We start from the raw sequence: 27499 nt of genomic DNA, 5'->3' as shown, positions 1-27499 counted from the left end.
AAAGTATAAAGCTGTTAAATGGGCCGTGAAGCAGTCGAACTGACTGAGGAAGCAATAAAAAGATAAGCCGCAAAGGGGAAAAAAAAACCACACAAGAACCTGCAAAGTCTGCCAAATGCCTTGTAGATCGCTTATGCAGGAGTGGTGCACTTAAGGAGAACTGAACGCCAGGTGCCTCCTTCGGCACTCTTTCATTCATGTCTGCTCGTCGTCATGTAAATTGGATGAACGGCTCCAAAACAACAGGAACTTACTGCAATACATTGAGTGAAGAGAGCGTTGGTTGTATATGACCACACTTGTGCCTTACAACTCCTCCATATGTGCAGGGGCATAGTGACATCAAAAGATGCGTGCACACAGTGGCATGCCTGCCACTGATCAAACCATGGAATTTGGAGTTACGCTCAGCTATCTGGTTTCTCGATTTAGCAATTCTTAGCAATTCTTGTCAATTACCTGCCAACAAGCTGTGTGGCTGTGACTCAGGCTTTGTTTGTACAATGGCACACAATGGTCATGGTCCCATTTCCAACTGGATTTTGACTCTTCATAAAGATTGCAGATTATTGCACGGATTGTGAAAACACTGCGACAAAGTTTAAAGTTTAAACATTGTTGCCTGTTTTTGCAACAATGGTGGGGAGCGTTGCAAAGGGATGGAAAAATCCAGTTTACTGGGAATAATCCAGCCACGTGCTTTTTATCAATCCCGCAATACATCAATTAGAATGACCCTCAAGCTTTTTTAAAAAAATGATAATAATAATAAAATTGTTTAATCTGATACTGAGTGGGATATGAAATGTAATTTTAAAATGGAAGAATGCTACTTAAAGTGTAACACCGGGTTAATTAATGCCCACAACCTCTCTCAGTCCATTATGCTTTGGGAAATAGTCCAACCGTCTCTATACGATATATCTTAAAAATTAATCATCTTTCTCATATTAAGGGCTAGTCAGGAGCTACTATATTGAACCACCATCTGATGAATAAAACTAGACCTGTAGGACACATTCTGCTTCAGGATCAATACAAAAAAAAATTAAATACAAAGCAGGTGAGACGTGAAAGCATTTCTCCTATTTGCTGAACACGATTTTGCGGCTCAAAGGCATTCCTTTCGCCTCTCCCACTTTTAGCGCCTTTGTGCTGTCATTGATAAAGAGTTGTACCTTAATGTGCTGGTACTCTTTCTCTTCCTCTTGCAGAACCTCCAGCTGCTTCAGAGCAGACTCCTGCTGGAACTCCCCACGTTCCACCTGCGTGGAAATCAAGCAGCCTGAGTCGCTGTGTAAACTCTTCCATTCAAAGTACAAGAGAACGCTACGGATGGAAGAATCTAACTTTTAGCACTTTTCCAGTATTAGTCGAACACCTTCACTTGGTGCTGGCAGGTAACATTAATAATGCTTACTTAGAAAAGTCTTCTGAATTTTGTAAGTTGGCTGAGCTCATTTTTGTGCAGAGGAAGACGGGAAGCCTGAAACCTTTTTCCTACAAATACCCCTACCCTAGAGCAACATGCACAAAAAGCTTAATCCTGGTCTGGCTCCAAAAGGGTCCTTCTGTATCTTGCAGGCATGTCGCTATACAAGTACACCCACTATAGGATTAGCCAGTCAGAATAAACACTAGAAACACTATTGCCAGTATTTATCATATCGATAAATTTAGCCTCTGAGCCTCGACTACATGTCTTTTTGTTATGTCCTTACTCATAAAATAATGAATTCCACAGCTTTGCCTGTAATAGTGCATTCATTATGCTAATGTCATCTTGGATAGAACACGCATAACGATAAAAGGCAATTTTGTCTGGATTCTAGTTGTGACCAAAAAAGTCAGGAAAGGGTGAAAAGTAGTACGGTGTGACACTCACACTCACCATCAGTTGCTTCATGGAGGCGTGGTCTTCGTTCTCTCTCGCGGCGTTGTGGTCTTTGTGCACAATTTCCACCCGGATGTCGTTTTTTGCCGACACGACTCCTTTCAGATCTGTCAGAAACAGATGGCGCATTTATCTCAATAAGCTTGCATAAACACCATTTTGTATTTGTTGACATTCTCATTTCCCCTAGTGCGTTTTGCAATATGACAGATTTTAGCGACATCCCTGGGTTTGTGATAGCCTCCCCTCCCCAAAAATGAACAATGCACAACAATTATTAATCACTAGTTTCCTGCCAACACCAGATTATCTCGTCCTGCATACATATGCAATCGCACACAACCTTCCATGGCGGCTCATTGTGTTAGGGACAATGCTGATGATACTGTCAGATAAATTCTTACTTTCTGTTTTAATTTTGCTTGCAAGTTCTCTCTGGTGAGCACAGATGGAGACGGGCAGTGAGGGCATAACCAGGTGCGCTTCCTCTGTAGTATACAGACAATAGACATGCTGAAGGGACCAGTAGCACAATTTGTTCGCTTCTTGGAAAGAGACAGTTGCTGACTGTCTCAAACCTGAGTCACTTGGTACATGGGTGGGTGGTAGTGAACATAGCGCATGATGCAAATAGCCTCCAATGTGATGCAGCCAGACTGAGTTTGCGTGAAATGAGTCCTGAACGCAATCTGGCTCATAATCTTTGCAGCACAAAAAGAGATGTCCATCTCAAGAAAGGATCTCATCTTCTGTGGGGTGTGACACTTTTGCTCCCGTCATTTGTCTTTATGTCAATGGCAGCTTTTGTTTGATTTAATGAAAAATAAGATCTGTTACAATAGATGGACATTTTAAGTGTGATGGCGGACTTAATGATACTTTGGCATGCGTGTTTTGGTGGGTGTGATGATGACGAGGGGACTTACTTCTCTGGGAGCGGGTACAACAGAATGCGCCGATGGTGCCCATGAGGACGATGAGGGCCACAAAAGCTCCCACGGCAATGCCGATGATCACCGCCACGGGGAGAGACTCTATCAAGAACAACAAACAGATAAGAAACAGAAAGACACCGGAAACATTTCAACATTTTAGCACAGACTTCATCAAATTAACCAATGATGATCTTTAAAATGACAAAATAGCAGAGTTGGGCACTTTACCAAATTTTGCTGGTCTATCATTCGTCACCCGTCAGCGCCCTGGGTAGCCATTCGTCAGTCCATCATTTTGCATGATGAACTGAATTGTAAATGTTACATTATCAGTCCATTAGTCAGTTAAGTCCGTCAGTTTGTAAATAGAAATCCATTGGTCCATCAGTCCATACAGAAAAAAAAACATAAACGTCAGCACGACAGGCGGCCGTCAGCGACGGACTGATGGACCGTCAATGACGGACGTGGTTAGTGAAGATTACACTGACGGACAAAAATGCCCTTCCGTCAGTGCTTAGTCTGTCGTCAATCGTCACCAAAAAAGGCGTCCGTCAGCGACGGACTGAGGGAACGGTCCGTCAATTTGACGGAATGCCTATCTCTGTGAAATACTAACAAGTGAGCAACTGAGCAGATAGTTCTTCACTCAAATACAGAAAGCTAGCCACATAAAACCGAGTCTTTAACAACATGCTGGCACAAGATACGGAGTTGTTGCTTCATGACGATTGATTTTGACTGGATTCCAATTTTTACGACCTGGAACACTAAGGTTGACGTTTTTTAAAATTTTTTATTAACACTGTTATTCAACATTATGCTACATGCATTTGCACTAGGCCTCCAGCATCCCTCCTTCATTTCCATACTTTGAACTTGTCATAACACTGAGCTTCGGTCCCCAGATTCTTGCTTGGATATTAAGGACAAAGCCTGGAAACGTCCCATCATCGTAATTATTCAGCTCCTGTGTGCCCGTGTTTATTGGTTTAAGCACAGCGGTCCTTATGTGTGTCTGCACAGACGAGTGGCACACTAGAGGACGGGCAAGATCTCAAACCTGCGGGCAAACATCTCCAGCATTAAAGGTCCTCATCAAACACTTTAATGAGGGCTGGAGTTTCTCACGTTTATGACCTCCCTGCAATTTTAAACTGAAGCCAAACAACCAAGTGCTCTTCCTACACCATTAAAGGCTGCTTAATGTCTCCATTGGTCAATGTCACTTGCACATAAGCAGCATATAATTTATCATTTGCGATAAGTGGGAAGACCAAACAACCTTCGCAGTAGTAAGGAGGAAAAGGTCAACTGATAGAGGTATTCATTTTTAAAATGGTATCTTAACAAAGGAAGAATTTAACTTCGCTATTTGGGATCTTTTATTGGGCTCTCTTAACACAACCCCACCCATGATTACTGGAACAGCTGTCAAAGTGCGGTTAAAAATGTGGCCTGTGACTATAAGACTTGGTTCCCTTGATGAGCATCCACTCTAAGAGACAGGTGCCCTTGAGCAAAGCACCTAAGTCCCTTAATTGCACATTGTTCCAATGGTTTTGGTATGCTAATTACAATACTTGGTTTTAATGCAGGTAAAATGAGGGCTCCAAACCAGCTGTGATGTCATGAAAGGCTTCTAAAATGAATGAATGAATTAGTCGTCGGACAAGACCGTTCACACTTGATGAGAGGAGCTGTGCTACATTTAATTTAAACAGACCCAAACGTGCAGCTAAATTATGCACCCACTTGGTCTTGGGTTACTAAGATTGCACAACTGCATACATAAGCAAATATTGCCCAGTAAAAATCGGACAGATACTGCCACAACCCGATGGGTTACGCTGATTGAGTTTGTGACTAATTTTTGTGACTCTGCAGCTGACAAACACGTTTAAAATGTATTTTCAAAAACCATTAAAAGTTCCAATTTAGGGTGCTTAAACAGCTAATCTGATTTGAGATGTTGACATTATAACAGCGGTCAATCGCTATAGTCCGTGTAGCAATCATACTTCGGATGAACTCATCCAAACCACAGTATCAAAGCAATTGGTGAGCCGGATTCATTTGAACCCAACTAAACAAGTCAAGGGTGTAAACAACACCTTTACTAGTCATCATGACTTGACGTCATGGACCACAGTCATGCATTCGTCCTGACAACAACACACACAAGACAGCACGCATTTTCCCTCTCGACTATTTGACGGCACATCCACATGAATTGGAGAAGAGGAAGATGGAACCTGTCGGACCTTGGCTCCCACCTTGTTCCTTAAGGCGTATGATCTCAGTATCCGAGCCAAAGCTATTCCACGCCGTGCAGTTGTAAATGGTCTGGAAGTCAGCTGGCACGATATTACTCATGGTCAGTGTGGAGATGACGCCTTCCTCTGTGGTGACCGTCTCGACGGTGTAGCGGCCCGACGTCCCGGACTCCAACACTGTCTCTTTCCAAGACCACGCCTGTGAATATGTGAAATAAAAAGGGCATCTGTATTGTTCAAACCCTGTGTTGTAAGTACATAAAGGCATACGGAAGAGTAATGTCTGAACATAATGACACGTGAAAGGCACCGAAGCAACAGGGAAAAGGGCAGTATGCCAACTCAGCTTTCAGTCTATTTAATAAAATGCTTTTCAGTAGGAAGAGTGTGGCTCTGTGGAAATGAATGTCACCTGCTGCAGAGGGTCCATATCACTTTGGCGGAAAATACAAAGTGTACAGTCTGATAAATTGCTACGCCGTTTGCCAAACATGTTTGCTCACCAGACATTCTAGTCATCTCATCCAGGTGATTGCTGTGGCACCTGAGAACCACTAGGAGGTGCCCTGCCCCGGGCTACAGTATGTTTCTACTGACGATTAGGTGATTTGGGACACCGGCGGTGATCGGGAGTACCTGTGTCATTCAAGGAATGGCTAAAATCACATTCATCTTCTCTTCTCTCCTCTCCTTTCCTGTCCTTGCTCCCAGCATCAAGCTAGTGCGCATCCTTCTTTTCTCCCTCCCGGCTTCAAGCTAGAGCACATCCATCCGGCACTCTGCTTTGGTGCTTGGTTTCAATGTGTTTGGTTATCCATGGAATATGTTTGCACCTTTCAACGCCCACTCATACATCTTCTACTCGTCCACTGAGTACGTGACTGAATCTGCTGATTATCCTCATACACGTGTATATACGGACATGGTCACTAACATCATTATTTGGTCCAATTTGGTTCAGTTGGCTTTCATTTGATTTATTTAGTTGAGTAATCCTACACATATCCCTTCATAACAGTGATCTTCAATCTTTTCAGTCATGTTGATATCCCTGTAACAGCCTCAGGGCTTATTTAATGCCTTGCCTGCTGTTTACAATTTTGACTGGCTTAGCTTTGACAAAATACGGCCAGTATTTTCTTAGTCTCTGTTTGAACAGACTGCAAACACAGAACAGGTGCGGATTGTCAATATCACAAAAAAATATTTGTGACAATTGAATCTTGTAGGAAATCATACAAAATCTTGAACATTACATTACATCACAACTGCAGGTGGTCGTATTGCTGGACAATCGGCCACTTGTTTTCTTTTTCTACCTGCTGCCAAAACTCTTATCCAATCTAAATCTGGGGCACTGAACCCAAACATATTTTTGGTTTAACTCCAACCTGCCCCCCGTTAGCTGAATTTCTTTTGCCTGAAATGTGCATGCACAAAGAAGCGCACACACACACACACACAGGTATGCCTGACACATTAATAATTAGAGCTTTGAGAGCAGCCTGTTTATATTAGATCCATAAATCTTGACAGGATCGTCGCTAACAAAGCATGCATGTAAATCAAACGAGACACAGCAGTTTCAACCCTTTCTTATGGTGACAAATGGTTATCATAACACTGTAATGTCATTTAACATTTTACCGCCGCTTACACAGATGCAACAAATGGCTATGCTAAGGCGCTAGATAAGACACAAGGTGTGTTTCAAAAAGAAAATGTACTTACAATGCGGTCTGGGGGTGGAGTACTCCGAATAAAACATTTGATTTGTCCTTTCTCTCCATGCAAGGCTTGTTGTGTCTGAGTGCTGGAAATGGTGGGTGGCCCTGTGTATATTTAGATATAAAAAAAAAAAGATAAAAATGTTAGCATTCATACAGTATGTGATAAACCATCTTTTTTTTCCCAATCAAACTTTTTAGTACTGTTTTAGTAACACATGTAAGTACTATAAAGGAGAAAAAAGATACAAGCAGAAGTTTGCTTTTATCAAATGTTCAGGAAATAATTTTCTAATGCGTTTTAAAGTGTCTTGACAGTGACCCCCAGTTTGAATGTTGCTTAACTTTTCATACGTTTTCCTACCAAGTCTTCAGTTCAGACTGTGATTGATGAAGTGTTTTGTATTTCAGGACTCCATGTATTGAAAAGATGTATTGCAGTGTTTCATCCCATTGTATCGTCTACCCAAGGACATACAAGGACTGAATGAAGAGCATGAGACTTCATTCTGGATCAATTTTTTTTTTTTTTGATTTATGGCTTGTTTGATTTCTTCCACTGAGACAAAACATACTGGGCAGCAATGGTGCTGTATTTCACGGTGTAATCGGGTCAACACAGACACAAGGTGAAATATAGCTTATTATTGTGGGGAGATAACAAACAAACTACTATGTTTTACCATGTTTGACCTGTTTTTTTTACTTTCAATAGTTTTTGATAAGCATTTTTTTATGTGTTGGTTGTGCAGCAACATGCAACAATGACACCAATTTGTGTGAAACTTGGAATGGGTTGCATTTGTGTTAAAGAAACCCCCTAAAAGCCATGGCAGATAATTATAATGCATAGGGATTTAAGAATATGTTTTTTATTCATATTTTGTTTTGCTCAAACTGAGTTTCAATTTGCATAACTCACCTTAAAAAAACAGTAATTGAGTCAGGGGTCCAAGAGCCTATCTAACATGTTTCAGGTTGAGAAACACTGCAATAATTATGGTTAAAATAAAACAAAATAAAAAAAGTACCATTCACTACAATTTTCTTTGGCATAAATTTTTGCCATCATTTTCCGTGCTAACATCAAATCAGGCAACTTGTTCTACAATATTTTCAAACATGTCAATGGTTCAACTTTGATGTAGGTGTGTAGTTTTCTTTTTGTGTCATTCAAATCAGAATTCGAACACATTCCCGTTGCTTCAGATTAAATGTATCAGACCTCCCTGTCATCCCCAAGTAGCTTTTTGTGTATGTTTTTTATTTTGCATTTGCATTGTTTTTAGTGACGATTTTTCCCCCTCCTTTAAAATCCAACAAGTGGCATGAGCCCGTTGCCCTGCATCGTCCTCCCTGAAGTGTTGTTCTAATTATGGCTTGACAAACAACCACAAATTTACCAACTTGAGTGAATGTGCTCACCTCCACTCAGGTCACAAACCGCATTGACTTTCTATGTAATCGCGTCGTGACAGTGGTTCAATTTGGGTTGGGTCTGACTGCAGCATAATTCAGTCCCTGAGAGGATGGGAGGATGATTCAACAACTATTTTGGTAAATCCTCCCTGCTCCCTTCGTGCCAAGCAAAAGTTTTAAGTGACCTTAAGTGACACCTTCATCTCCCTCTCCATGCCGAAAAAAAGCTCGAGATTATTCCGATAGAAAACAAGGCAAGGACATCATCAAACATTCAGTGGGTCTCTTGTGATGTTTCAGGTTAAAGACGTGTGTTTTGAGGGGGTGGTGAATGAGGCATCTTGTTGATTAGTGAGAACAACGCGCTTCACATGCCAACTTCCTCCAAACTCTCTGCCATCTCAACACCAATACATAATTGCCGTTTATTACCTGTCAACATTTTAATGAGACTTTGCCACATGGAGCCTTGGTATGCTACCGGAAGACGGCAGAATGAATGATGCCACCGACTTGAGGCAAATGATTAAGCAAGCTTGTCTTGTTTTTTCACTTATTTGCCTCTAATGACAGAATTGCTGTCACATATGTGTTATAATTTGCTTGTACATGAAACATGCATGTTATTTCTCAGAGTGCAGCGTGTAAACATAGAGCAAGATCAATAGCTTGCAGGCTCTAAAGGGCTTTGTGGTCTTAGCAAAATAAAGGATCTATTCTATGGATCCGTCTTGCAAATGAGGAGTATAATTAGCTTTGTCTCCCTGACTCGGGTTAAAAGTTCGTCCGCATGTTGAACAAAAAAATAAGCACTGTGATCATGGCGGTGGGCATCACTACACCGCATCAAGGTTCGCAGCAGGGGAGGTCTTCAAAAATGTTGGGTGCAATTTGTCATTCATTGGAGGAGGCATCAACACTGGACTGGACATTGCGATCTGATTACGCAACCTCTGAGTGGGTGTCAAAAGGCCAGCACTTACATTTCCCTCCGAACAAAAGCTCAACATTTTCGTAGAGGTGGAAAAAATATAGCATCTGTTTTTTGAGTTTTCTTTTGTTCTTGTGGATTAACAGGGAACAAAGCAGGTACGGAAGCAGAAAAACGTCTGGTAAATGGTCACTGATGGCCATGTTCTTTTCAGAGGATGAACGGGAGAATCCTTTGTAAGAGGATGCTGTCAGCGTAGAGCTGACAACCACTCTTTTGTACTAAAATAGTAACAGCGACGTTTAATAAGTGATAAGTGACAATGAATATTTAGATCATTTCTCATACTCCAATTCTTATTTAGTATTCTTTCAAATTCAAAATGCATTCCATTTTAACAGTACGTGGAATAGTTGTATTGCATGCAATTAGACAATGTTCAAACATCTTCAAGGCTGAAGTGATCGCTGACATTTCAACTCTACACACAAATGATGAGTACTTTATAAAAATTGTAAATTGTGTGGCCCTTGAAAGGGTGGTAAAATGTTCATTCATGCCACAAAATCTGAGTTTTTTATTTGAACCTGCAGTATGATGATGTACAGTACAGTACATCATTAATTATTTTTCTGTGTCACTGGTTGCCGTTGGTAGCTCTGGGTTAACATTTTCTGAAAATGTCCCTAAACTCTCTGGTAACGAAGGAATTTGGGAAATATTCAGTTGGATTCTTTTCATCAGAATTAATTATTGTTATTGGAAAACAACGACTGTGGGTGTACTCTGTTATTTATTTCTGAGTTTTTAATTTAAATATCGGTTGGCACATTGGCTGATTTATTTTTGGGTGATACATTTTTACATTGAAAAATAGGGTGTGTTTTTACACACACATAAAAACTCACACTAAAGTGTTTAAATTTTCTTCATTTACAATGTTTTTCTCTTTTCTCCGATTTCTTGTCATTTCCATGAGAAGTTCCTGAATTCCTGTCATATCGTGCGTGTCGTATAATAGTGCACTGTTGTTACTTGGGGGACCTATTCGAGTGAGGCACCATGCTGTGAACAGGCTTCCAAAGCGCCGTGAGTCACTATTTCTGTTCAAATATCGTCAAGCGTGGGGGTGCTCGTGAAAGTTTAGTCAGAATCGCAGACGGAAGCCTGTTTAAAATTAGAGGCAAAGCAGCCTATAGTATATACTACTTTTTTTTACCACCGCAAAAAAATGACGGACAACGGAAGGGTACCCACATACAGATGACAGACGCTCAATTTGTAGTAAAATGCCCAGCTCTGGTAACGATCAACCATGGCTCACCTGTTTTCTGAAGCTGAGCCATGATTGGTCGTTAGCTGGGCCCTGAGCAACTGTGATGTCATTTTCAATTGACAGAAAGTGGCAAATTGGCCGCCCCCTGAGAAACGGGTGGATTTTACTGCCTAACTCATATTCCACAAACATAATAAGAATCAGAATGTCGGTTTTAGACAAGCGTGGCTGCATAGAACCTATCCATGTCAATAAAATGTTTGTGTTGACTTCCATTTTAAGGACATCGCTGTGTAATGACAGAAATATGACAGATATTGTTCAAAGTTATTGAAAACTAAACTGCTCTGCATAATCATTTGGAACAATGCATTTTGAGTTATTTTCAAAACAAATCTACATTTTACAGCCTAAGTTATATCATATATTGAATGAAACGGTATTCAAACAACCCAGCGCACAGTGTACAGTATACTACAGTCCATACTGTGCTGTGTTGGATATAAATAATCACATACAGTACATGGATGTGTTCAGCCTTCCACCATGTGACCTTATTTGAGGTGCTGAGGAGCAAATTCATTGTGAGTGTATGAGAAGAGTAAGCAATATGTATCCATTAGTGACTTGAACGCAAACTGCCTCCCCTGCTAGCTGTTTGATTATAATTAAATTACAGTCTTCCCCCGGGAAAAGCAGCAATCCTTGTGTCTATGCGCTTTGCCACTGTGGGAGTCGGCAACACAGAGCGCCACGGCGGAGCGAGACAGACGGAATGACACATGCAATTTAAATGAAGTCGTTAAAGGGCTTGGAGGATCACTGCAGGGAAAACAAATAATAAAGAAATTTGAATGCGCAAAAGAGACTTGAACGTTACACCAATGACTGTGCCTGCTGGAGTGGTATTGTGGTTGTGTTATATTCATGGAACTTTGTGGAGAGGTGGCCTATGTGCATGGCACATAAAAGATATTTGCACATCAAAATAACAAGGTAAATAGAGATTTTTTTTTTTTTTTTTCCCGCTGCCGTTTGCTTCGCTAAAAGGAGCTGCCATTTCTTATGTTAACTGCGTTTGCTTATTTCTTAAGCCCTCTTGAGAAATGATATACAGTACAACCTGAATATTATTTGTCTGATGACTGCCGTTTTACGTTTATACGTGAATCAATGGGAATAAATCGTTTTGTTCTTTGCCAGGAATCTAAATCGTCTTTCTAGTTGTGGTTATTGAAGGAAATACTAGGTTTACTGTATAGCCTGTTTAGGGGAGCTTGCCCTTACCCACAGTGGCAACACTGTGCAATAGCTACTGTGTGTACACAAGCACTGTGTTTACACTTTTACATGTTGCACAATCAGATTCACCTCCAGCGCTAACTAAAAATGACTTGAAATGCCTCGTGTGGTTTGGGAAATAAATGTCAATTATTCAGGAGGGCACGAAATAACGTGGGAGGCTTTTGAATGTCAAATACCAATTCAAGCAAGGCAGAGGTAAACACAGCAGAGCTTCGGAAAAAAAAGAAAAAAAAAAGAAAAGGCATTCAGATCTCGCTCGAGCGCACTTTGCAAAGACAACATAAAAATAATCTGCTGCTTGTTGTGTTGTTCCCGAGGACACTTGGAGTTGTGCTCCATTGTAATCCTAATTAAAACAATCCATCTGCTTTCTCCTTCTTCTCATCATGTATTCTGTTTACTTATTGAGGCTATAGAAAAGAAGGCTGCCAGTAGATTTCAATAAAGTCAAAACAATGGAATTAGTCATGACTTTGCCTGACGCCTCTTCTTGCCTTCAGTTGCAACCACATTCATGGCGGTTCATAGAAAATACCGGTTTTGATCCGATGCTACGGGGGGAATTCTGTTAGCCCATTCCTTCTGATATGCAAAGCTAACGTCTGAAAAGAAAAATCCTCACACACCCCATTTTCTTCTTGATGTATTTTCATCCCGAAGTCAGCACATAGTTGCTTACAGGCAAACTCTTTTGTTAGCTTTCAAAATGTACAATGGTACGTTGTCAGTGTTAAGTACACATCATGTTGCAAGACTCAAAAAAAAAAAAAAAAAAAAAACCTTGTTCTTTCAGCGCCATCATTTCCCACCAGTTTTATTATTATCCCAGACTTTTTTTTGCATGGACCACCTGACAAATAAGAGACATCGAAGAGTCTGCGCCACAGTGCAGTGTTCCCAGAATATCAAGCAGCACTAATGAAGTCGTTTGTTTGAGGGTTGCCAGGTCGCCCACCAAGGCTAATAATCATTAGTCAGTCAGTGCCTCGGAAAAAGTCCATGCGACTCGTGGATTCTCTTGGAAATTGTCATTTTCTCCATTCGTGCCTCGACCATTTACCACCTCACCACAGTGAATCTGGATTTTATTTTATTTTTTAGTCATTTCACTGAGCCAGGTAAGCTCACTTTCTATATCTAAGGACTATGATAGGATTTTGGTCAACTTGGTCGACATAACATTGATTCTGTGATCAATTGCTATTCCTTTTGCAGCTGAGCTATAAAACTTGAGATTAACATATGTGTATTCAAAAAATGTTCTACTGGCCTTTTTCTTGTAAATTTCATATGTCTGAATACTATATACAGTACATCTTACCATTTACAGTGAGAGCAACTTCCTTCTCCCCTGCACCAACTCTTGGGACAACAGCACGGCAAACATACTTCCCAGCATCCTCCTGACGCACCGATTTCAGTGTTAGAAGGTTCTCATTACTAAGTACCTGCAAGAAAAAATATAAATAAAAAGCCACGTCAATACACAATACACTTCCAAATATGAAATAATAATAAAGGAAAAATTACAAAGGGGAAAAAAAAGCATTGCAGCATGTGGACTATTGGATACTATAAAGGGTACCTCTTCTCAATTATTAAAATCCAATTTAGGTTCTAAGCTCAGTGGAATAAAGGGGTTCATGCTGCCCTTCCAGGATGAGAAAGAGAGGTGGATTGAGTTGGAATGTGTGGACTGAACCTATAAATGGCAAGTTAAAGGAGGTCACCAAGGAGTTTTGACTAATAACCTCAAGTTTTTACACCAAACAATGATGATGTCATGGGCAACAATACAGAATACACATTTACTGGTTATATTTCTTCAGTGGGAAGAATACCTCTGAGTTTGTGTAATTTGAATCTGACTAGGATGTTTGGGAAATGAAGTCTAACCCTGCATGTGTTGTGATTTTTCTTTGGATTTTTTTGTGAAACTTGTTAAAAAAAAATAGGAAATAAAAAATGAAAAATAACTACGGCGGTGTGACGGACTGATGATGACGGACTTACTGGTGCACTGCAAAGCAGCACATACTTGATTACTTTGTAAACATGATGGAGTGGTGAGGTGTTGGTGTTTTGTAATGTGTCCGCTGCATGCGGCTCATAACGGATCTGCCCACTAATTGACAAATGTATGAAGAGCAGCATCCATGGGTGAAAATGCTTGCAGGGTGGAACCCTTGCTCTTCGTGGGGATAGGGACCAGGGGGATAATGTTCGCTAATAGAAATGCATTGGGGAAAAAAAACAAAAACTTAAAATATTCTTCAAAAAAACACTGATAAACATTCATTCATATGTGTTTTCCCCCCAAAAAACGGTTCACAATATTGTTTTACAACAAGTGCTTGTTTTTTTCCCTACACTCTGGGCTCAAGTAGAAGGAAGTTTTATGATGGCACCCATTTGATTGATTATTTCTACGTCCCTTATTTTTAATGTGGAGGAAAAAATGTACACACTGCAATTAAATTAAATTAAGACATTTTCTATTATTCTGGAACAAATTGCGCTTGACTCGCAAAATGACACTAACCACTCCAGAACCTCTCTTCATCCACACGATGGTAAGAGAGGGATTTCCTGTCCACGCACAGTTGAATACGGCATCGGATCCAAGGTCCACCTGCAAAGACTGAGGCTCTGCTGCCATGCGTGGTCCGACTATTTAGACAAATATCATGGAGAGTATGATCAGGCATAGTGAGAAAAGAAAAGTGCATTCACAGAAAGAAACTTTCTCAAGGTAACACTCACAATAGACATCGACATTACGGCTAACGTTGGTGCTGCCGAGTTGGTTTGTTACTGCACAGGAAACTGGATCTGTGAAGAAGGAGTGGTCCACAATCACCTCATATGTGTCGCCGGACACCTCCTTTATTATACTTCCTCCTTTGGCCCACCTGGTAAGGGGATTTGAAAAGATGGCGAGGAATGGGAAATGGAGCAGAGAAAAATGGGGGAAGGCATTAAAAGTGTTTTTTTACATCCCTTTTCAGGTAAATATTTCTCTCTCTGCATGTGAATAGAGGAAGGCTTTTCCGTGCTGGGCATGCTACAAAAATACTAAAAGGTCCATGGCAGCTAGGAGCCAATGAAACATTTTCCATACAAGCTAGGCAGAATGTGTTTCGGAAAAAGAAAATAAAAAGCACAAAGTGTATAGTGCCACAACCTGTAAAGACTGACTACTGTCATTATGTGCAAGTGACAGCTGACATTAGTGTTTTGTCAGTTGACCTCCATCAAGGAAAAAGGACAAAGGTCCTCATAATTGCAGTTGCGCCTATTGTAATTACTGTATTTTTGGCTATGTGTATACTGCAGGTCAGTTCAGATTGTTTTACCTAATGTGTGATGTATTTCTTTTTTTCATGTCAGTATGAGCAGCACAATTCAGATTTTTTTCAAATGTAACCCAGGACTCTTTGACATGTAGATATAATGGGATATGTATCTGACTGTAGTATGACCTACATATGGGGCCAAATTTACTTCCGCACTGTGACATTGTGTTTTGCGTGCATGGATGTCATTTCATGGATGCAATGCTAGAATGTGAACTGCAAAGTCACCTGTGTTGATAAGAGACTCACCCCATAAACACAAGGGAATCTCAATATACGCACCACAATCCAATGTCAATGAGAAAGTAGTTTGCTAAATGCAAACAACAACAATGGGAGCAGTGTCTTGTATCCGTAAAAAGGGGCCATGCTTGATTGAAATGCTATCATTTATATGAGAAAAAAATATTGCCTCATTCAATCACTAACTAAAGTGCAGCTGGATTGAACTTCACAGGATTTTCTTTTGGGAGGCATACCTAATTAGTCCTGTTCTGGTTAAAAAAAAAAAAAATCAGGCAAACTGTTCTGTTTTATCCAATTTTGCCAATGAGTAGCAGCCACTGCAGTAATGCTGCATCTGCTAGTAAACGAGAGTTCATATATAAAATAAATCATGCTTCGCAAGTATAATTCGAATATATATCCAAATTCTTATATAAAGATGTGACTTTGCAAAGGAAAAGTGTCAATGGGAACGATTAAAGATACATCAGAGATAATCACCAAAAATGATTTACTTTGCATTCCTAAATGATTATCATCTTGAGCCATTTTTATGACAATGATGATCAAGATGACGGCAATGATATAATTACATGCGAGGCATTAATGACAGTGATAAGGATGATCATGGAGATGATGGCGTGATTGGTGATGACAGCAGTGTTATCAATCTCGGTGCAAATTAATCTGAGTGGGAAGTTTGTGAATTGTTGTGGAAAAATAATTCAGCCAGATGTGTTTTGTATTTGCAGTGGAGCTCTCAACTATTTGGGTTTTAAAATATACAGTATGTACGGTATTTCTTAAGATTGTCAAATTCTAAATGATTACAGCATCTTAAGTATGCTTTGACAGCTCTGAGGAGAAACTCCGGTTGAATTAGCACTCTTTTAGTTTGCAGAAAATCAATTTTTCTTTAAGGGTTATACATTAGACCTAAATATGAAGTGTGCTATAAGTAGGACACATGTTAATTAATTTAATATTATTTCATCACCCCGAAACTTTTCATTGTTATTATAATGAATGTATTTTTTCCTCATGTTCAAATAAGCATCCATTCATTCATTCATTCATTCATTCACAGGACATTTATGACAGTACTGTGGTTCCAACTTTGTTGAGACAGTTTGGGAAGGTACTTTTGTTCCAGTAAGTAAGGTCTAGAAAGGCATAATTGAATGAGTTATTAACTTGAGGTTTTCACCCCTTCCAAAGAGTCTGCTTTAGACAAGTGGTTAAGACAAAGAAATGTGTTGAGTGACTATTTTAGTATATGGAGTAGGCAAGTCAGTCCGTGTATATTTATTGCATGCACATACTGTATTTGTTCTTGCAACACACAGGACTCTAGGCACGGCACTGTGCTGATTTTAAATATGGCAGTGTTATTCAGAGAGTGGAAAAAAACTACAGCAGTCTGGCTCACAAACAGGGACAGATGACCGGATGATTTCCAAAGATATACTATGCGAAAACATTATTGAAGACATATACATTAAGTAATGTCATCAGGTGTTAGTAAGGACAAATGAAAAAAAAACAACAACAAAAAAACTGTGTTTTAAAATGTTGAATGGGGAATGCCAAAAGCAAGAGCAAGCCGCTTTATTTGCAACCAGGGAAGGTCTGATACCAATGGGGTCAATCAAAATCATTTTATTAGAACAACAAATCAGGATCCGAACCATATAAATAATCCAAAGAGGGCCATGCAAATAAGGAGCGTTGTTGACGCTTTGGTGCACAGTTCTATGCAGCAGACATGGGACCTAATTTTCTTTGTTTGCCATTCTCTGCGATCTCTAGTGACTTCTTGTTTATCTCTGAAAAAAAAAAAATGGTTTCTTCATCAAAGGTTGGAAACTGGATTGCATCCCAGCTGGCTGTACTACCTATATGATTCCAACGAGCACATTCCCAATACGCCATTCTCCAATATAAATCTGTTTTATAATTTTCACATCTCCTTGCATGGTCGGAGGCTCGATTACCAGGATGAACCCGCATCAACCATTAGTTTGGAACAGTCAAGTTCAAGTAGCTAATGATGGATCCTGTAACCAAAGGCCTCTGTGTTGTTTTATTTTTATTTTTTTGTAGCCTCAGCAAATGCAGATAACACATTTTGTGCAAGACATTTCATTACATTAGTCGTTTCTTCAGTCCTCAGTCTTAATGCTTGAAGTTAGATTTATTGGGCGATCCAAAGCGGTGTTAGTCATCAGAAACCACCATGACTTTTGCCTACTGTCGGCAGTATCTCGGACCCTTGTTCGAAGCGTCTGGTAAATGGAGGGTTGCAAAGTGGTGCAGTGGACACTGGGAATGGATGGCTCTCCCAGGGATGGCAAAGAGGCCGTTCATCTAAGAGCTACCCTGTCCTTGTGCTTTATCTGATCCGGGCTAGACAGAGTGTATTAGCACTGAATAATAGCCCCACACTGCTTGATCAGCTTCCTGCCCTCCTCGACTGAGATTGCTCTCCAGAGGGTGAATTTGTGGGGGGTTCTCACGAGTCAAAGGCTTTCAGGCGTGCATTATGGGCCCCCAAAATCCCCACTCTACCATCCACCTCCAAACGGCAGTAGCGCATAGAATGGTGAAGTGCTTATATAAACCGCAGATAAATCTAAGCAGGGGACTTTGAAAGAGGAGTTCTAACAGTGAGGGAGAGTGGCTCTAACCTTGAAGTATCAAAAGTCATTACTCTGTCTGGATATTATTGAATGCTCTTGCATCAGTCACAAAAAGCCAGACACCGCCGCAACATGGAAGGGGAGAGAGGTCGCTTTAACTAAAAGCAAATACACTCCGTTCAGGTTGTTGATAACTAAAACAATAAACATGGTGAAGGCTAAGAAAAGGTCAAAGAGGTCTAAAAAGATACATTTACAGAAAGTTCCCATGGACAAAATGGAAGCTGAACTTCAAATGTGGTACATGGTTGTATGGCGATTGAACATTTCTTTGTAGAAATGCCTGGACTTGGAGGTTGACTTGATGGTTTCGCTACAAGAGAAGGCTGCATATGACCACCAAAACCAATAGGGTTCATCCTCATAAGGTCATTAATGTTGTTTTAAGATTTGTATATATGAATTCTCATTTTAAACTTTAGTATAATAGTAATGCTGGGTCACTAATAAGTATCACGATCAAAGGGGTTAATTATGTGTAATGTGCTTGAAACAAAAATGGAGAGCTGGATCATTGCAAATGGAAAATTAGTAATTAGGATTTGTAGAAAATTGATATGTTTTGGAAAACAGGTGAAGAGTTTATGTCAATATTATTGAATTTCTAACAATTTCTTCTTCTATCCATTCGGTGAACTTATTTTCCTTTTCAGGTTCATGCTGATTACGGGCTTTATATTTGTGTCCAGCGCACATCTGGCCTGTAGTGTGCTTTAACTGCGCAAATGGGCAGCCTACATCCAAGTGTTGATATTGGCGCAGTTAGACACGGGCAGTTTGTGCTGCTGTGGGCGTCAACACAGCCATCTTGATTCGTAGCCATTGGGAAGCGGTTCCTCTCATTCTCTTTAAAATCCTTGACGTGGTGGAAGCACAAACTGATTTGCTGAAGAATCTGTCTGCCTGCACCTCAATCAAATTCACCAAAATCACATTGCACTCCCTGCGCCAATACTTGGTTTGAGCAGGTGTAAAGTTTGTCTACTTTCAGACACCAAATTGGCAGGTGCGCCGCAGGCATCTAAAAGGAAACACCCTCGGTACGCCGAACGGGCAGAATGTCGCAGAGCCGACTGCCAAATATCCTATTTTTAAAAATGTAAAACCTCAAGAGGTTGTTGTCAATTTTGGTACAGACAAACAACCCAAGAGCATAAGACCTCCAGTCATGGATGTTGCTGGTCCAGAGGCCTTAAAAAAAAAAAAAAAAAAAAAAAAAAATCACATCTGCCATTGCATCTTAGCTCTTAATATCTGGAGGAGAATTGCGCTTCAAGCATTGATCCAGCCACCGGACAATAGCGGTGAAATCTCTTTGCCGGTGCAATAGACACCCTGTCTCTGCAGTGCACGCAATCAAATACAAACCTTGTTTTCAACAATATCACTGAAACCACTCCACCCCCAGCCTCGTCTCCACCACGACCACATCTTTTTCAAAAGGCCAGAATCCATCAAAAAAGGCAACATCTCTGTTTTGCCACCTGTGAGTGTGTTGCACTGTACATCTATTTCATTTCCCAGTATCATTACACAATTCATGGCCAGCCAAATCCTTTTGTTATTGATTTCATTCCATTTATTTTTTTTCACCATGTTTTTAAATAAAACTCCCACACAGTAAAAAAAATATATATATTCTGTTTCTCTTGACAAATCAGTTTAGCATCACTTTTTTAGAGCCCCTCACAAGAACGTATGAGCGTAATTAACGTCCATTTTGTTGTTTTACTGAGCACATGCATATTCAGAAGTTTAGAAATCGAGTAACGTACATTTCAAACTGTTGGATGCTGAAAATAATACCGGGAGTGCTACAGTATAAAAATATAATCATATTGATGAACAGTAGCCCCATAAGTGCACACTGTGTGTCCATCTCCTGCACAGCAATGTAAACAATACAAGCACATCCCCAAGGGGGAAGCATGTCATCACACAGTACACTTGAACACAAAGCAATCTTTCAAAAACAACAAAAAAGCTGTAATCTTGAGATCTTGACCACAAAGAAAAAAGCTGAAGAGCAAATCACAGGATTGTTTGACTGCAACCTAGTCGGACATGACAAGACTTCCCTTCATGAGTTTGTGAGGTCTATACTTTTGTTTTTTTTCATAGTTCAGCGATCCATTACAAGAAGTGCATAACAGTGTTGCCTGTACAAAGATAATAATGCTTGATTTTAGACTGACACTGTCTGAAAGACTTTCATTCAATTCACTGTAGCTTAGGTAAATTAACATCTCTCTGACAGTATCAGTCATTACTTGGCCTTACCATGTTTGTAAAAACAGATATCGAAATAGAACTCTTGTGTTGAACCTCGTCATCTTAACTAATTAACTGTCTGTAAATTACATATTGGAATTTAGGTAAAGTGAGCACTGAGAGATTTTGCTTGAAGCTTCCTTGCACACGTGTCACTTTAGCTACTAAAGGACCAGATATTATATTGTCATCTGATGCCTATTCCGTGCTGATAATGACCTCACCTGTAAAGCGTGACAGGGGGGTTGGCCTTTGCAGAGCAGTGAAACCTCACAAGGTTCCCCTCAAGAACTGGCTGAGGCTCCACTGAGAGATTGACAAGAGGAAGATCTAAAAAAGAGCACAGACACAAACGAGATATAAGTGGCAGTGATATATCGATATACACTGGAAGAGATGCCACGTTGTCTGCTCTCGGTGGCTGCTTGCCTGTAAAAATAAAGTCGTGAAATATGACATTTATAGAAACACAATGAAGCATTAGGGCCACACCAGAAGAAAAAAAAGGAAAAGTGAAGCTATGAAATAAGAATAAAATCAGACTATTACAAGAAACACTGAATTTTAGGAAGGCGTATTTATCATCATATTAGAATTAAGTAATTACATCATGACAAAGTTGTGATATTAACTCATTCACTGCCAAGGACATTATTTATTTATTTGTCTTTTCACAGTCCGGACATTCACTCCCAGGAAAAAAAAAAAAAAAAATATATATATATATATATATATATATATATATATATATATATATATATATATATATATATATATATATATATATATATATATATATATATATGAGAGAGAGCGAGAGAGAGAGAGAGAGAGAGATTTTTCTTTTTCAAACATCAGGGTAAAATGTCTGGCAGTGAATTAGTTAAAGAAAATAAAACATTTAGAAACAGCACACTACAGGACGAAAGTCATAATATTACAACCCGTCATAATAGCGGCCTGTCAATGAGAGTGAATGACTCATAAAGAAATGAAAAAAAAAACAAGAGCAATTCAAAACAAGTACACATAGCCTATCTTTATCCACTATGAAATGTGACACTTGACGGAAAGGGCAGCCAGTCATAAACCTGTCGAATGTGTCACCGCGCATATGCATACAAAACTCAAACTCATCAAACTAGCCAGTTGCCTTATTAGCCTCCAATAAGTTTTGTCTACTGTAAATTTTAATTAAAAAGTATCAAAATGATTAGGGGACCAAGAAAGTCAAGTATTTCCATACACAGAGAAGGTAGAATGAAGTCATGCATTTTGGAAGAACTGCTACCTTTTATATTTTTATCATTATTACAATGTTATGAGAATGAAATCAAAGGAAAACTTGACTTCGTAATGAGGTTCAGTAAATGGCAATTTGCAAAAAAAAAAAAAAACACCAAAAAAAACAATGAGGAGTCCACAGTGTGATCCACTACAAATATTACAATGAGCAACATCAGAGAAACATAACAAGCATTCAGATTATGCAAATGTAATAAACAACTTAATTTATCCTAATTGAGAAAGGTGCATTTCTTTTGAAGGTACATGCTCATTTCCATTTCAATGCTGTCTCCTGTGAAAAAAAAAAAACAAACAAACTGCTATTTACTCTGTAGACCCACATGCACTGAATTTCCAAATGAGCGAGGCCGTTTTGCAGATTTTTTTTTTTTTTTTATGCTGTAGGTGTTGTGTTGTGTTCATAAATTTGGCCTTTTTGTTGACACAGGCCAAAGTTCTCCATTTGGGAGAAGTGTTTTTTTTTTCTGATTATGTCAATGTAAAGTGTTACAAGCAGCTGATATGCACACTGTGCATCACTGGAGCATCTTTTTGGATCCTATTTTTCCTTATGGCAGTTTGCGCCAGTCTGCTGCTATACTACGAGGTGGAATTCAAAGACTATGTTTATCATCGTCATATGATTCCGATGCTGTTGTCGAAATCAAGAAACTAAAACAAGACAAATCTGTGCAGAGGCATTTACTGTATTTACTCGACTCACCTCTACAACATGATCATTACCTTTTGCCATCTGCGGTTCTGCTGGTGTTCTGTTACAGCATCAAGGACGGTGGATTAGTCATTTGGGTAAGGGATGGTTTTTGGTGTCGATGCTTGTGCTGCCATCTGTTTCAAAATGTGCGCTGTGTCTTTGCTCTCTATGTTCAACACTTCTAATGCAATAACAAGGGACTGTACTTGGACGGGGATGAAGAGCAGTCAAACAACAGACAAACATTGCTGTTGTGCAGCCAAACGGTGAAGTGTGTACGGCTGCGAATGGGGGTGGTTTTAATGTGGAGGGAAACTGATTTTTGCCCTGCGGCAGTGCAGATGTTTGCCTCTTGCTCAGCTGTCATGAAGCCCACGAGGAAGAAGTGGTCCAGCTCAATGTTTTCCAATGAGAATTTTGCAGGAAATGATCCAAAAAAATAAGCCATGATGTTACATTAGAACTGGGCTATTTTCTAGCAACACTGTTTGTGTATATGTGCCTTCTACCATAGTGAGGCACAAACGAATGTCGAGTCCTGAATCAACACTCCCAATAGACGTGGACAATTCACAAAAATGTGTGATATAGTTCAATGGATTTAAAAGATGTTGAGACATCTTATTTCCTACTGTAGTAAAAAAATGTCTTTTGAAGCAATCAAGAACTCAAACCATTTGATAATTTAATCAATTGATAGGGATAGCGCTCAGCAATTTTTCACCAAGTTAATCAAACTGCTATTTTTTTTTTTTAATACTACTCAAATTGTTAATTGTACATGCAAAAAAGTGAACACATTTTTTTTGGGAATGTAAAAAAGTAAGCCCCACGCAAGCAGGGGGAGGACATGCAAACTCAAATCCTCAACCTTAAAAACAGTGAGGCAGACACCATTCCACCATGTTATCATTCCATGATTTAAAAAAAAACCTAATTAATCTGAAGTAATGGTGCAGGCTAATAGATTGTTACGTACAGATGATAGTCATGACATCTGTCTCGGAAGAAAAGGATAAGGTCATAACTTAAATACAACATTTAAATTTGATGCATGTTCTGCGCACTACTTGATCTCTCTGATTAACACTCATTACAATTCATTACTTTTCTACAAAGCCTTTCGAAATTCTTATCACGTCATGTGAGTATCTCGGAGCATTTATTTCACCTTGACTGTGCAAGGTTAGAAATGATTGAGCTGTAAACCAGGAAAAACACATATTCCTCTTTTGGTAACGCTATGCTAACTGCATTGGTGAGTTTTCTCTGTGTAGTCTTTTGAAAGGAGTACGTGTGCCTGTTACAGGGCATGTGGGTGTGTGTCAAACCAATCTACACTTGGAGCTGCAATGTTAGTCAGCCCGTTGGGTGTTTTTAGCCATGCAAGTGGTTAATTGCGTGGACAAAAATGTGGGCAGAGGGAACCTCAAAGGCGAAAATGACAGATGCGGCGCTGGAGAGGCCTGTAATAAAAATCCAGCCAGAAGCTGAAGAGCAGCAAGGCAGACATTAAAGAGTTGGGGGGGATGTGGAAGGCAGAGGGGTGGGGGTGGGGTTCTGCTAATAGACACACGAATGTCAAAGCCAATTCATTCTACTTTTCATCCATGCCAATCCCTATTTTTATTTCTTTATTTATTTTTTGACGCTTGTGGTCCAGCTGCTGAGAGACTTTTGACAACACAAATGCAAGCAATCCAGCCACTAATTAATCTTTCCACCCAATGACTGAAGCTGACCCATTAAAAGACCCATCAGGAAGAAACACTGCCATTGCAAAATCACTGATTTCATCCGAAATAAACACAATACATTTTGACAGCCATGCGAGCTGTCAACAAGTATTCAAGACTTTTTTTTTTACCTTTTAGCCATTAAAGCAGAAGTCAACCCAAAAAATGTCTTTACAAGAATTTGTTCTATGCAGGCCCACTAGCCCAAATATGACATTCTGATTAACATTGCGTTTGTGTAATATGAACTAAGCAACAAAATCCACCTGTTTTGTTATTCTCATCGGGTGGCGGCCATTTTGTCACTTGTCGACTGAAAATGACATCACAGTTTCTCAGGGCTCTGCTAACGACCAATCATGGCTCAGCTTCATCTTTAGAAAACAGGTGAGCCGTGATTGGTCGTTACCTGAGCCCTGAGCAAGCGTGATGTCATTTTTCACTCGACAAAAAGTGTCAAAATGGCCGCCCCTTGAGATGGCTAAAAATGGTTGGATTTTGTTGCTTAACTCATATTCCACAAACGTAATATTAATCAGGATGCCATGTTTAGTGTAGGTGCATAGAACATATTATTGCAAATAATTTTTGGGGGGTTGACTTCCCCTTACGCCATGACATACACTGACTTAAAAGAAAAGTCAATTTGCCATTTTAATGTATAAATGCATGGCTTGCAGAGTGGGCGGTACACTGAGAAGGCGACAGCACATCAATAATTTACAATGTTGATTCCTTAGATTTATCAAACAGGGAATTTGCAAGGGGATGGGTGTCAGAGTCAAGTCTAGGGGAAAAAAAAAGAGAGGGAAACGGGTGATTGCAGCTCCACTCAAACAATAGGATAAATTACAAGTGAGGTGAGACATCCAGTACGGTCTAAGCGATCAGTGGTAAGTGAATATCAGATGGCTTTGTTGGGACAATCCTCCAACTCACTCCCTCTACTCTTGTTTCCTGTAAATAGTGCAAACATTGATTGGTTTTGTGTTTCTTTCTTAAAACTCAATTGCAGGTCACTGCAGACAGCTGTTGGCAAGTCGGACCAGCCTCCGACATGAGTGTGGTAGAGCTGTTTGCGGGCCATCTGGCTTGTTGTGTCTAGCCTCAACAATATGATGCCACCGTCATATGGTTGGCTGGGCCTGCTACTTCAGTAAACAACAATGCGGTTAAACACATTTATCATGAGGCGTTCCACCATAGAACAATTAAGCAAGTTGATCCACATCCACTCACGATCCACTTTAATAGGTACAACCGACTAACCTAGTCCGACAAGAGTTGCCTACAAGATCATACATCCATTCATGTTGGTCTGTATCTCACTCACATTCAAGTGTAAAGTGGAAGTCAACCCACTTATTTCTTTACATTGATATGTTCTATGCAGCCTCACTAGTCTAAACTTGATATTCTGATAAATATCGTGTTTGTGGAATACAAATTAAGCAGCAAAATCCATCTGTTTTAATCCATCTCACGGGGCGGCCATTTTGTCACTTGCTGTCGACTAAAAATGACATCACAGTTGCTCAGGGCTCAGGTCAAGACCAAGCATGGCTCAGCTTCAGAAAACAGGTGAGCCGTGATTGGTTGTTACCTGAGCAACACTGATGTCATTTTCAGTCGACAGCAAGTGACACAATTTTTCTTCTCAACTCATATAACTTATTATTGGAAAAATAGTTTGAGGTTGACTTCCCCTTTAAGTGTGTCTCTGCCTTTATTCCGTTAGCGTCGTTTGAAAGAAAACAACTCCATATTAAGTGTATTTTAACTGCAGTGTCTTCTCGCCAATGTCCATAATTTGCATTCACCTCAGTAAAAGAAGTTAATGTAGAGTTGTCTTGGGGTTAAACAATTTCCCATCTAAATACTCTAGGTGCTAAAATGAGTGGGATTTAAGGTGATGAGGTGTAATTGTAAAGCCCGGATAGACTGCTGACTTCAGATTTATCCATCGCAGTCAATTAGGGGACAGTAATTATTGAGAGCGGATGAGCGACTTCATCCAATGCATGACTTCACTTATTCCCTGTAGACTTCTCTAATCAGTGGAAAACCCCCCCACTGTGCTTCCTTGTACAGTCACCGGACCCTCCATTAAGTGCAGCTACGAAATGTAATGAGATCCACTACAAGAGCTGTTTCAAAAATTCTCCCTCTGTGAATATCATAACGATTAGATTGTGTCGGCGTAACCTTACGTTGTATCTTTGGATATACATCTCTACTGTAAGGACATCCAGTAACAACTATGCCACGTCTTCCCCACTAATAAAACAAACGTCATAAATATCCCCCCCAACATTTACAAGTCCAGCTGCATCCACAGAGCGTTGACCCACATCGGAATATGCTGGCAGATGAAGGCGCTGCCAGGCTTCGCTGTGTGTTTGCGTTGCAAACAAGCCGACCCGCGTGTGGATGCCATTTGTTGAGACTAATTAATAAAGGACATGCAGATGTGCCATTGAGCAGGTTTTGCTAGCAGACTCAGCGACAGTGCATGCTCTCCTCGCTTAATCAAGCAGATAATGGCAAATATGACTGCAAGGAAATTGAAAGCGCGAGGGACAAGGCTGCAAAGGATATGTGCAGTTGACAGTTTGTCGCATCCTGTCACCTTAACCATCTTTGCATCGGGGAATACAATCAACACCATTTTGGCTCACAGATCCTTCAGGAAAACATAAATCTTGATGATCCATGCTTGACTCATGTACTCATGGTATTACTGTAAGAGGCGTATAATAATGATAGTATAATCTCTCTGTGTGAAATACAACAAGAGAAAGTTTAGGCAAAGGTGACTTGAAAAAAAATAATTACGTTTGGAAAAAGTAAATGGCAGCAGTTTGGGTCCTTTGGTGGGCTTTTAAAGCCGTGGATGCTGATTTGTTCTTGTGTGCATTGACATTCCACATTATTCCACAGGTGGCTATATTGCAGGAAGAAATACAGTAATGTGCCTACAAAGGCGGGAAAGCCCGGCAGCTTGTAAATGCGGATGTTAATAACAAAGAGTTTAAATTTGCGTCGATGGCAAAGCGAATGCAGTTTTAAAGGGCAACTTTTTATTTGATCAAAACGAATAAATATAGTTATCTTGGATTGAGGACAAATGCAATGGAAAATGCTTAGTTATAACGCTTTAACTTTATATATTAGCGGGAACGTTCCCTCAGTCCACTTTGCAGCTCATCGTCGAAAAATCACGGAGGTATGTGTCCAAGATAGACATCAAAAGCCTCTGTGCCCGGTGCATTACAGGCAAATCAGTTAATCAGGTTGTGAGGGAAAAGCGAAGGCTGCAGAGTGAAGTTTACCTTCAGCAACATGCTGCAATCGGCCGCTCACTAGGGATCCACTTAGACTAATAAGAAGCATTTAAAACGTACGCCATTAATCCCTCCTATATTTCTACTCCACCGAGACACCACT

At 40.0% G+C, this 27499-nt stretch overlaps 1 protein-coding gene across 8 annotated transcripts in view; it reads right to left on the bottom strand.

The window, feature by feature from the left end:
* Window positions 1-27499, bottom strand: part of kirrel3b (kirre like nephrin family adhesion molecule 3b) — a 152429-nt gene that overhangs the window by 4495 nt on the left and 120435 nt on the right. For 2 of the 8 annotated variants that reach the window (XM_086036351.1, XM_086036350.1), the window contains exons 7-16: window positions 20539-20644; window positions 14527-14675; window positions 14306-14433; window positions 13085-13211; window positions 6837-6937; window positions 5094-5304; window positions 2821-2928; window positions 2299-2382; window positions 1886-2001; window positions 1179-1265 (exon numbers count right to left, since the gene is read on the bottom strand). In XM_086036351.1, the coding sequence (XP_085892477.1) occupies window positions 1179-1265; window positions 1886-2001; window positions 2299-2382; window positions 2821-2928; window positions 5094-5304; window positions 6837-6937; window positions 13085-13211; window positions 14306-14433; window positions 14527-14675; window positions 20539-20644 (1217 nt within the window). The remainder of the gene's footprint in view (window positions 1-1178; window positions 1266-1885; window positions 2002-2298; window positions 2383-2820; window positions 2929-5093; window positions 5305-6836; window positions 6938-13084; window positions 13212-14305; window positions 14434-14526; window positions 14676-20538; window positions 20645-27499) is intronic. The other 6 variants (XM_086036352.1, XM_086036353.1, XM_086036354.1 and 3 more) reach the window with 6 other exon arrangements.

The sequence above is a fragment of the Filicampus tigris genome, chromosome 7, assembly GCF_054856515.1.
Source record: "Filicampus tigris isolate MCC_2025a chromosome 7, RoL_Ftig_1.0, whole genome shotgun sequence".
Taxonomy (NCBI): domain Eukaryota; kingdom Metazoa; phylum Chordata; class Actinopteri; order Syngnathiformes; family Syngnathidae; genus Filicampus; species Filicampus tigris.
The sequence above is the reverse complement of the archived record's forward strand: the minus strand, read 5'-3'. Positions and strand labels throughout refer to the sequence as shown.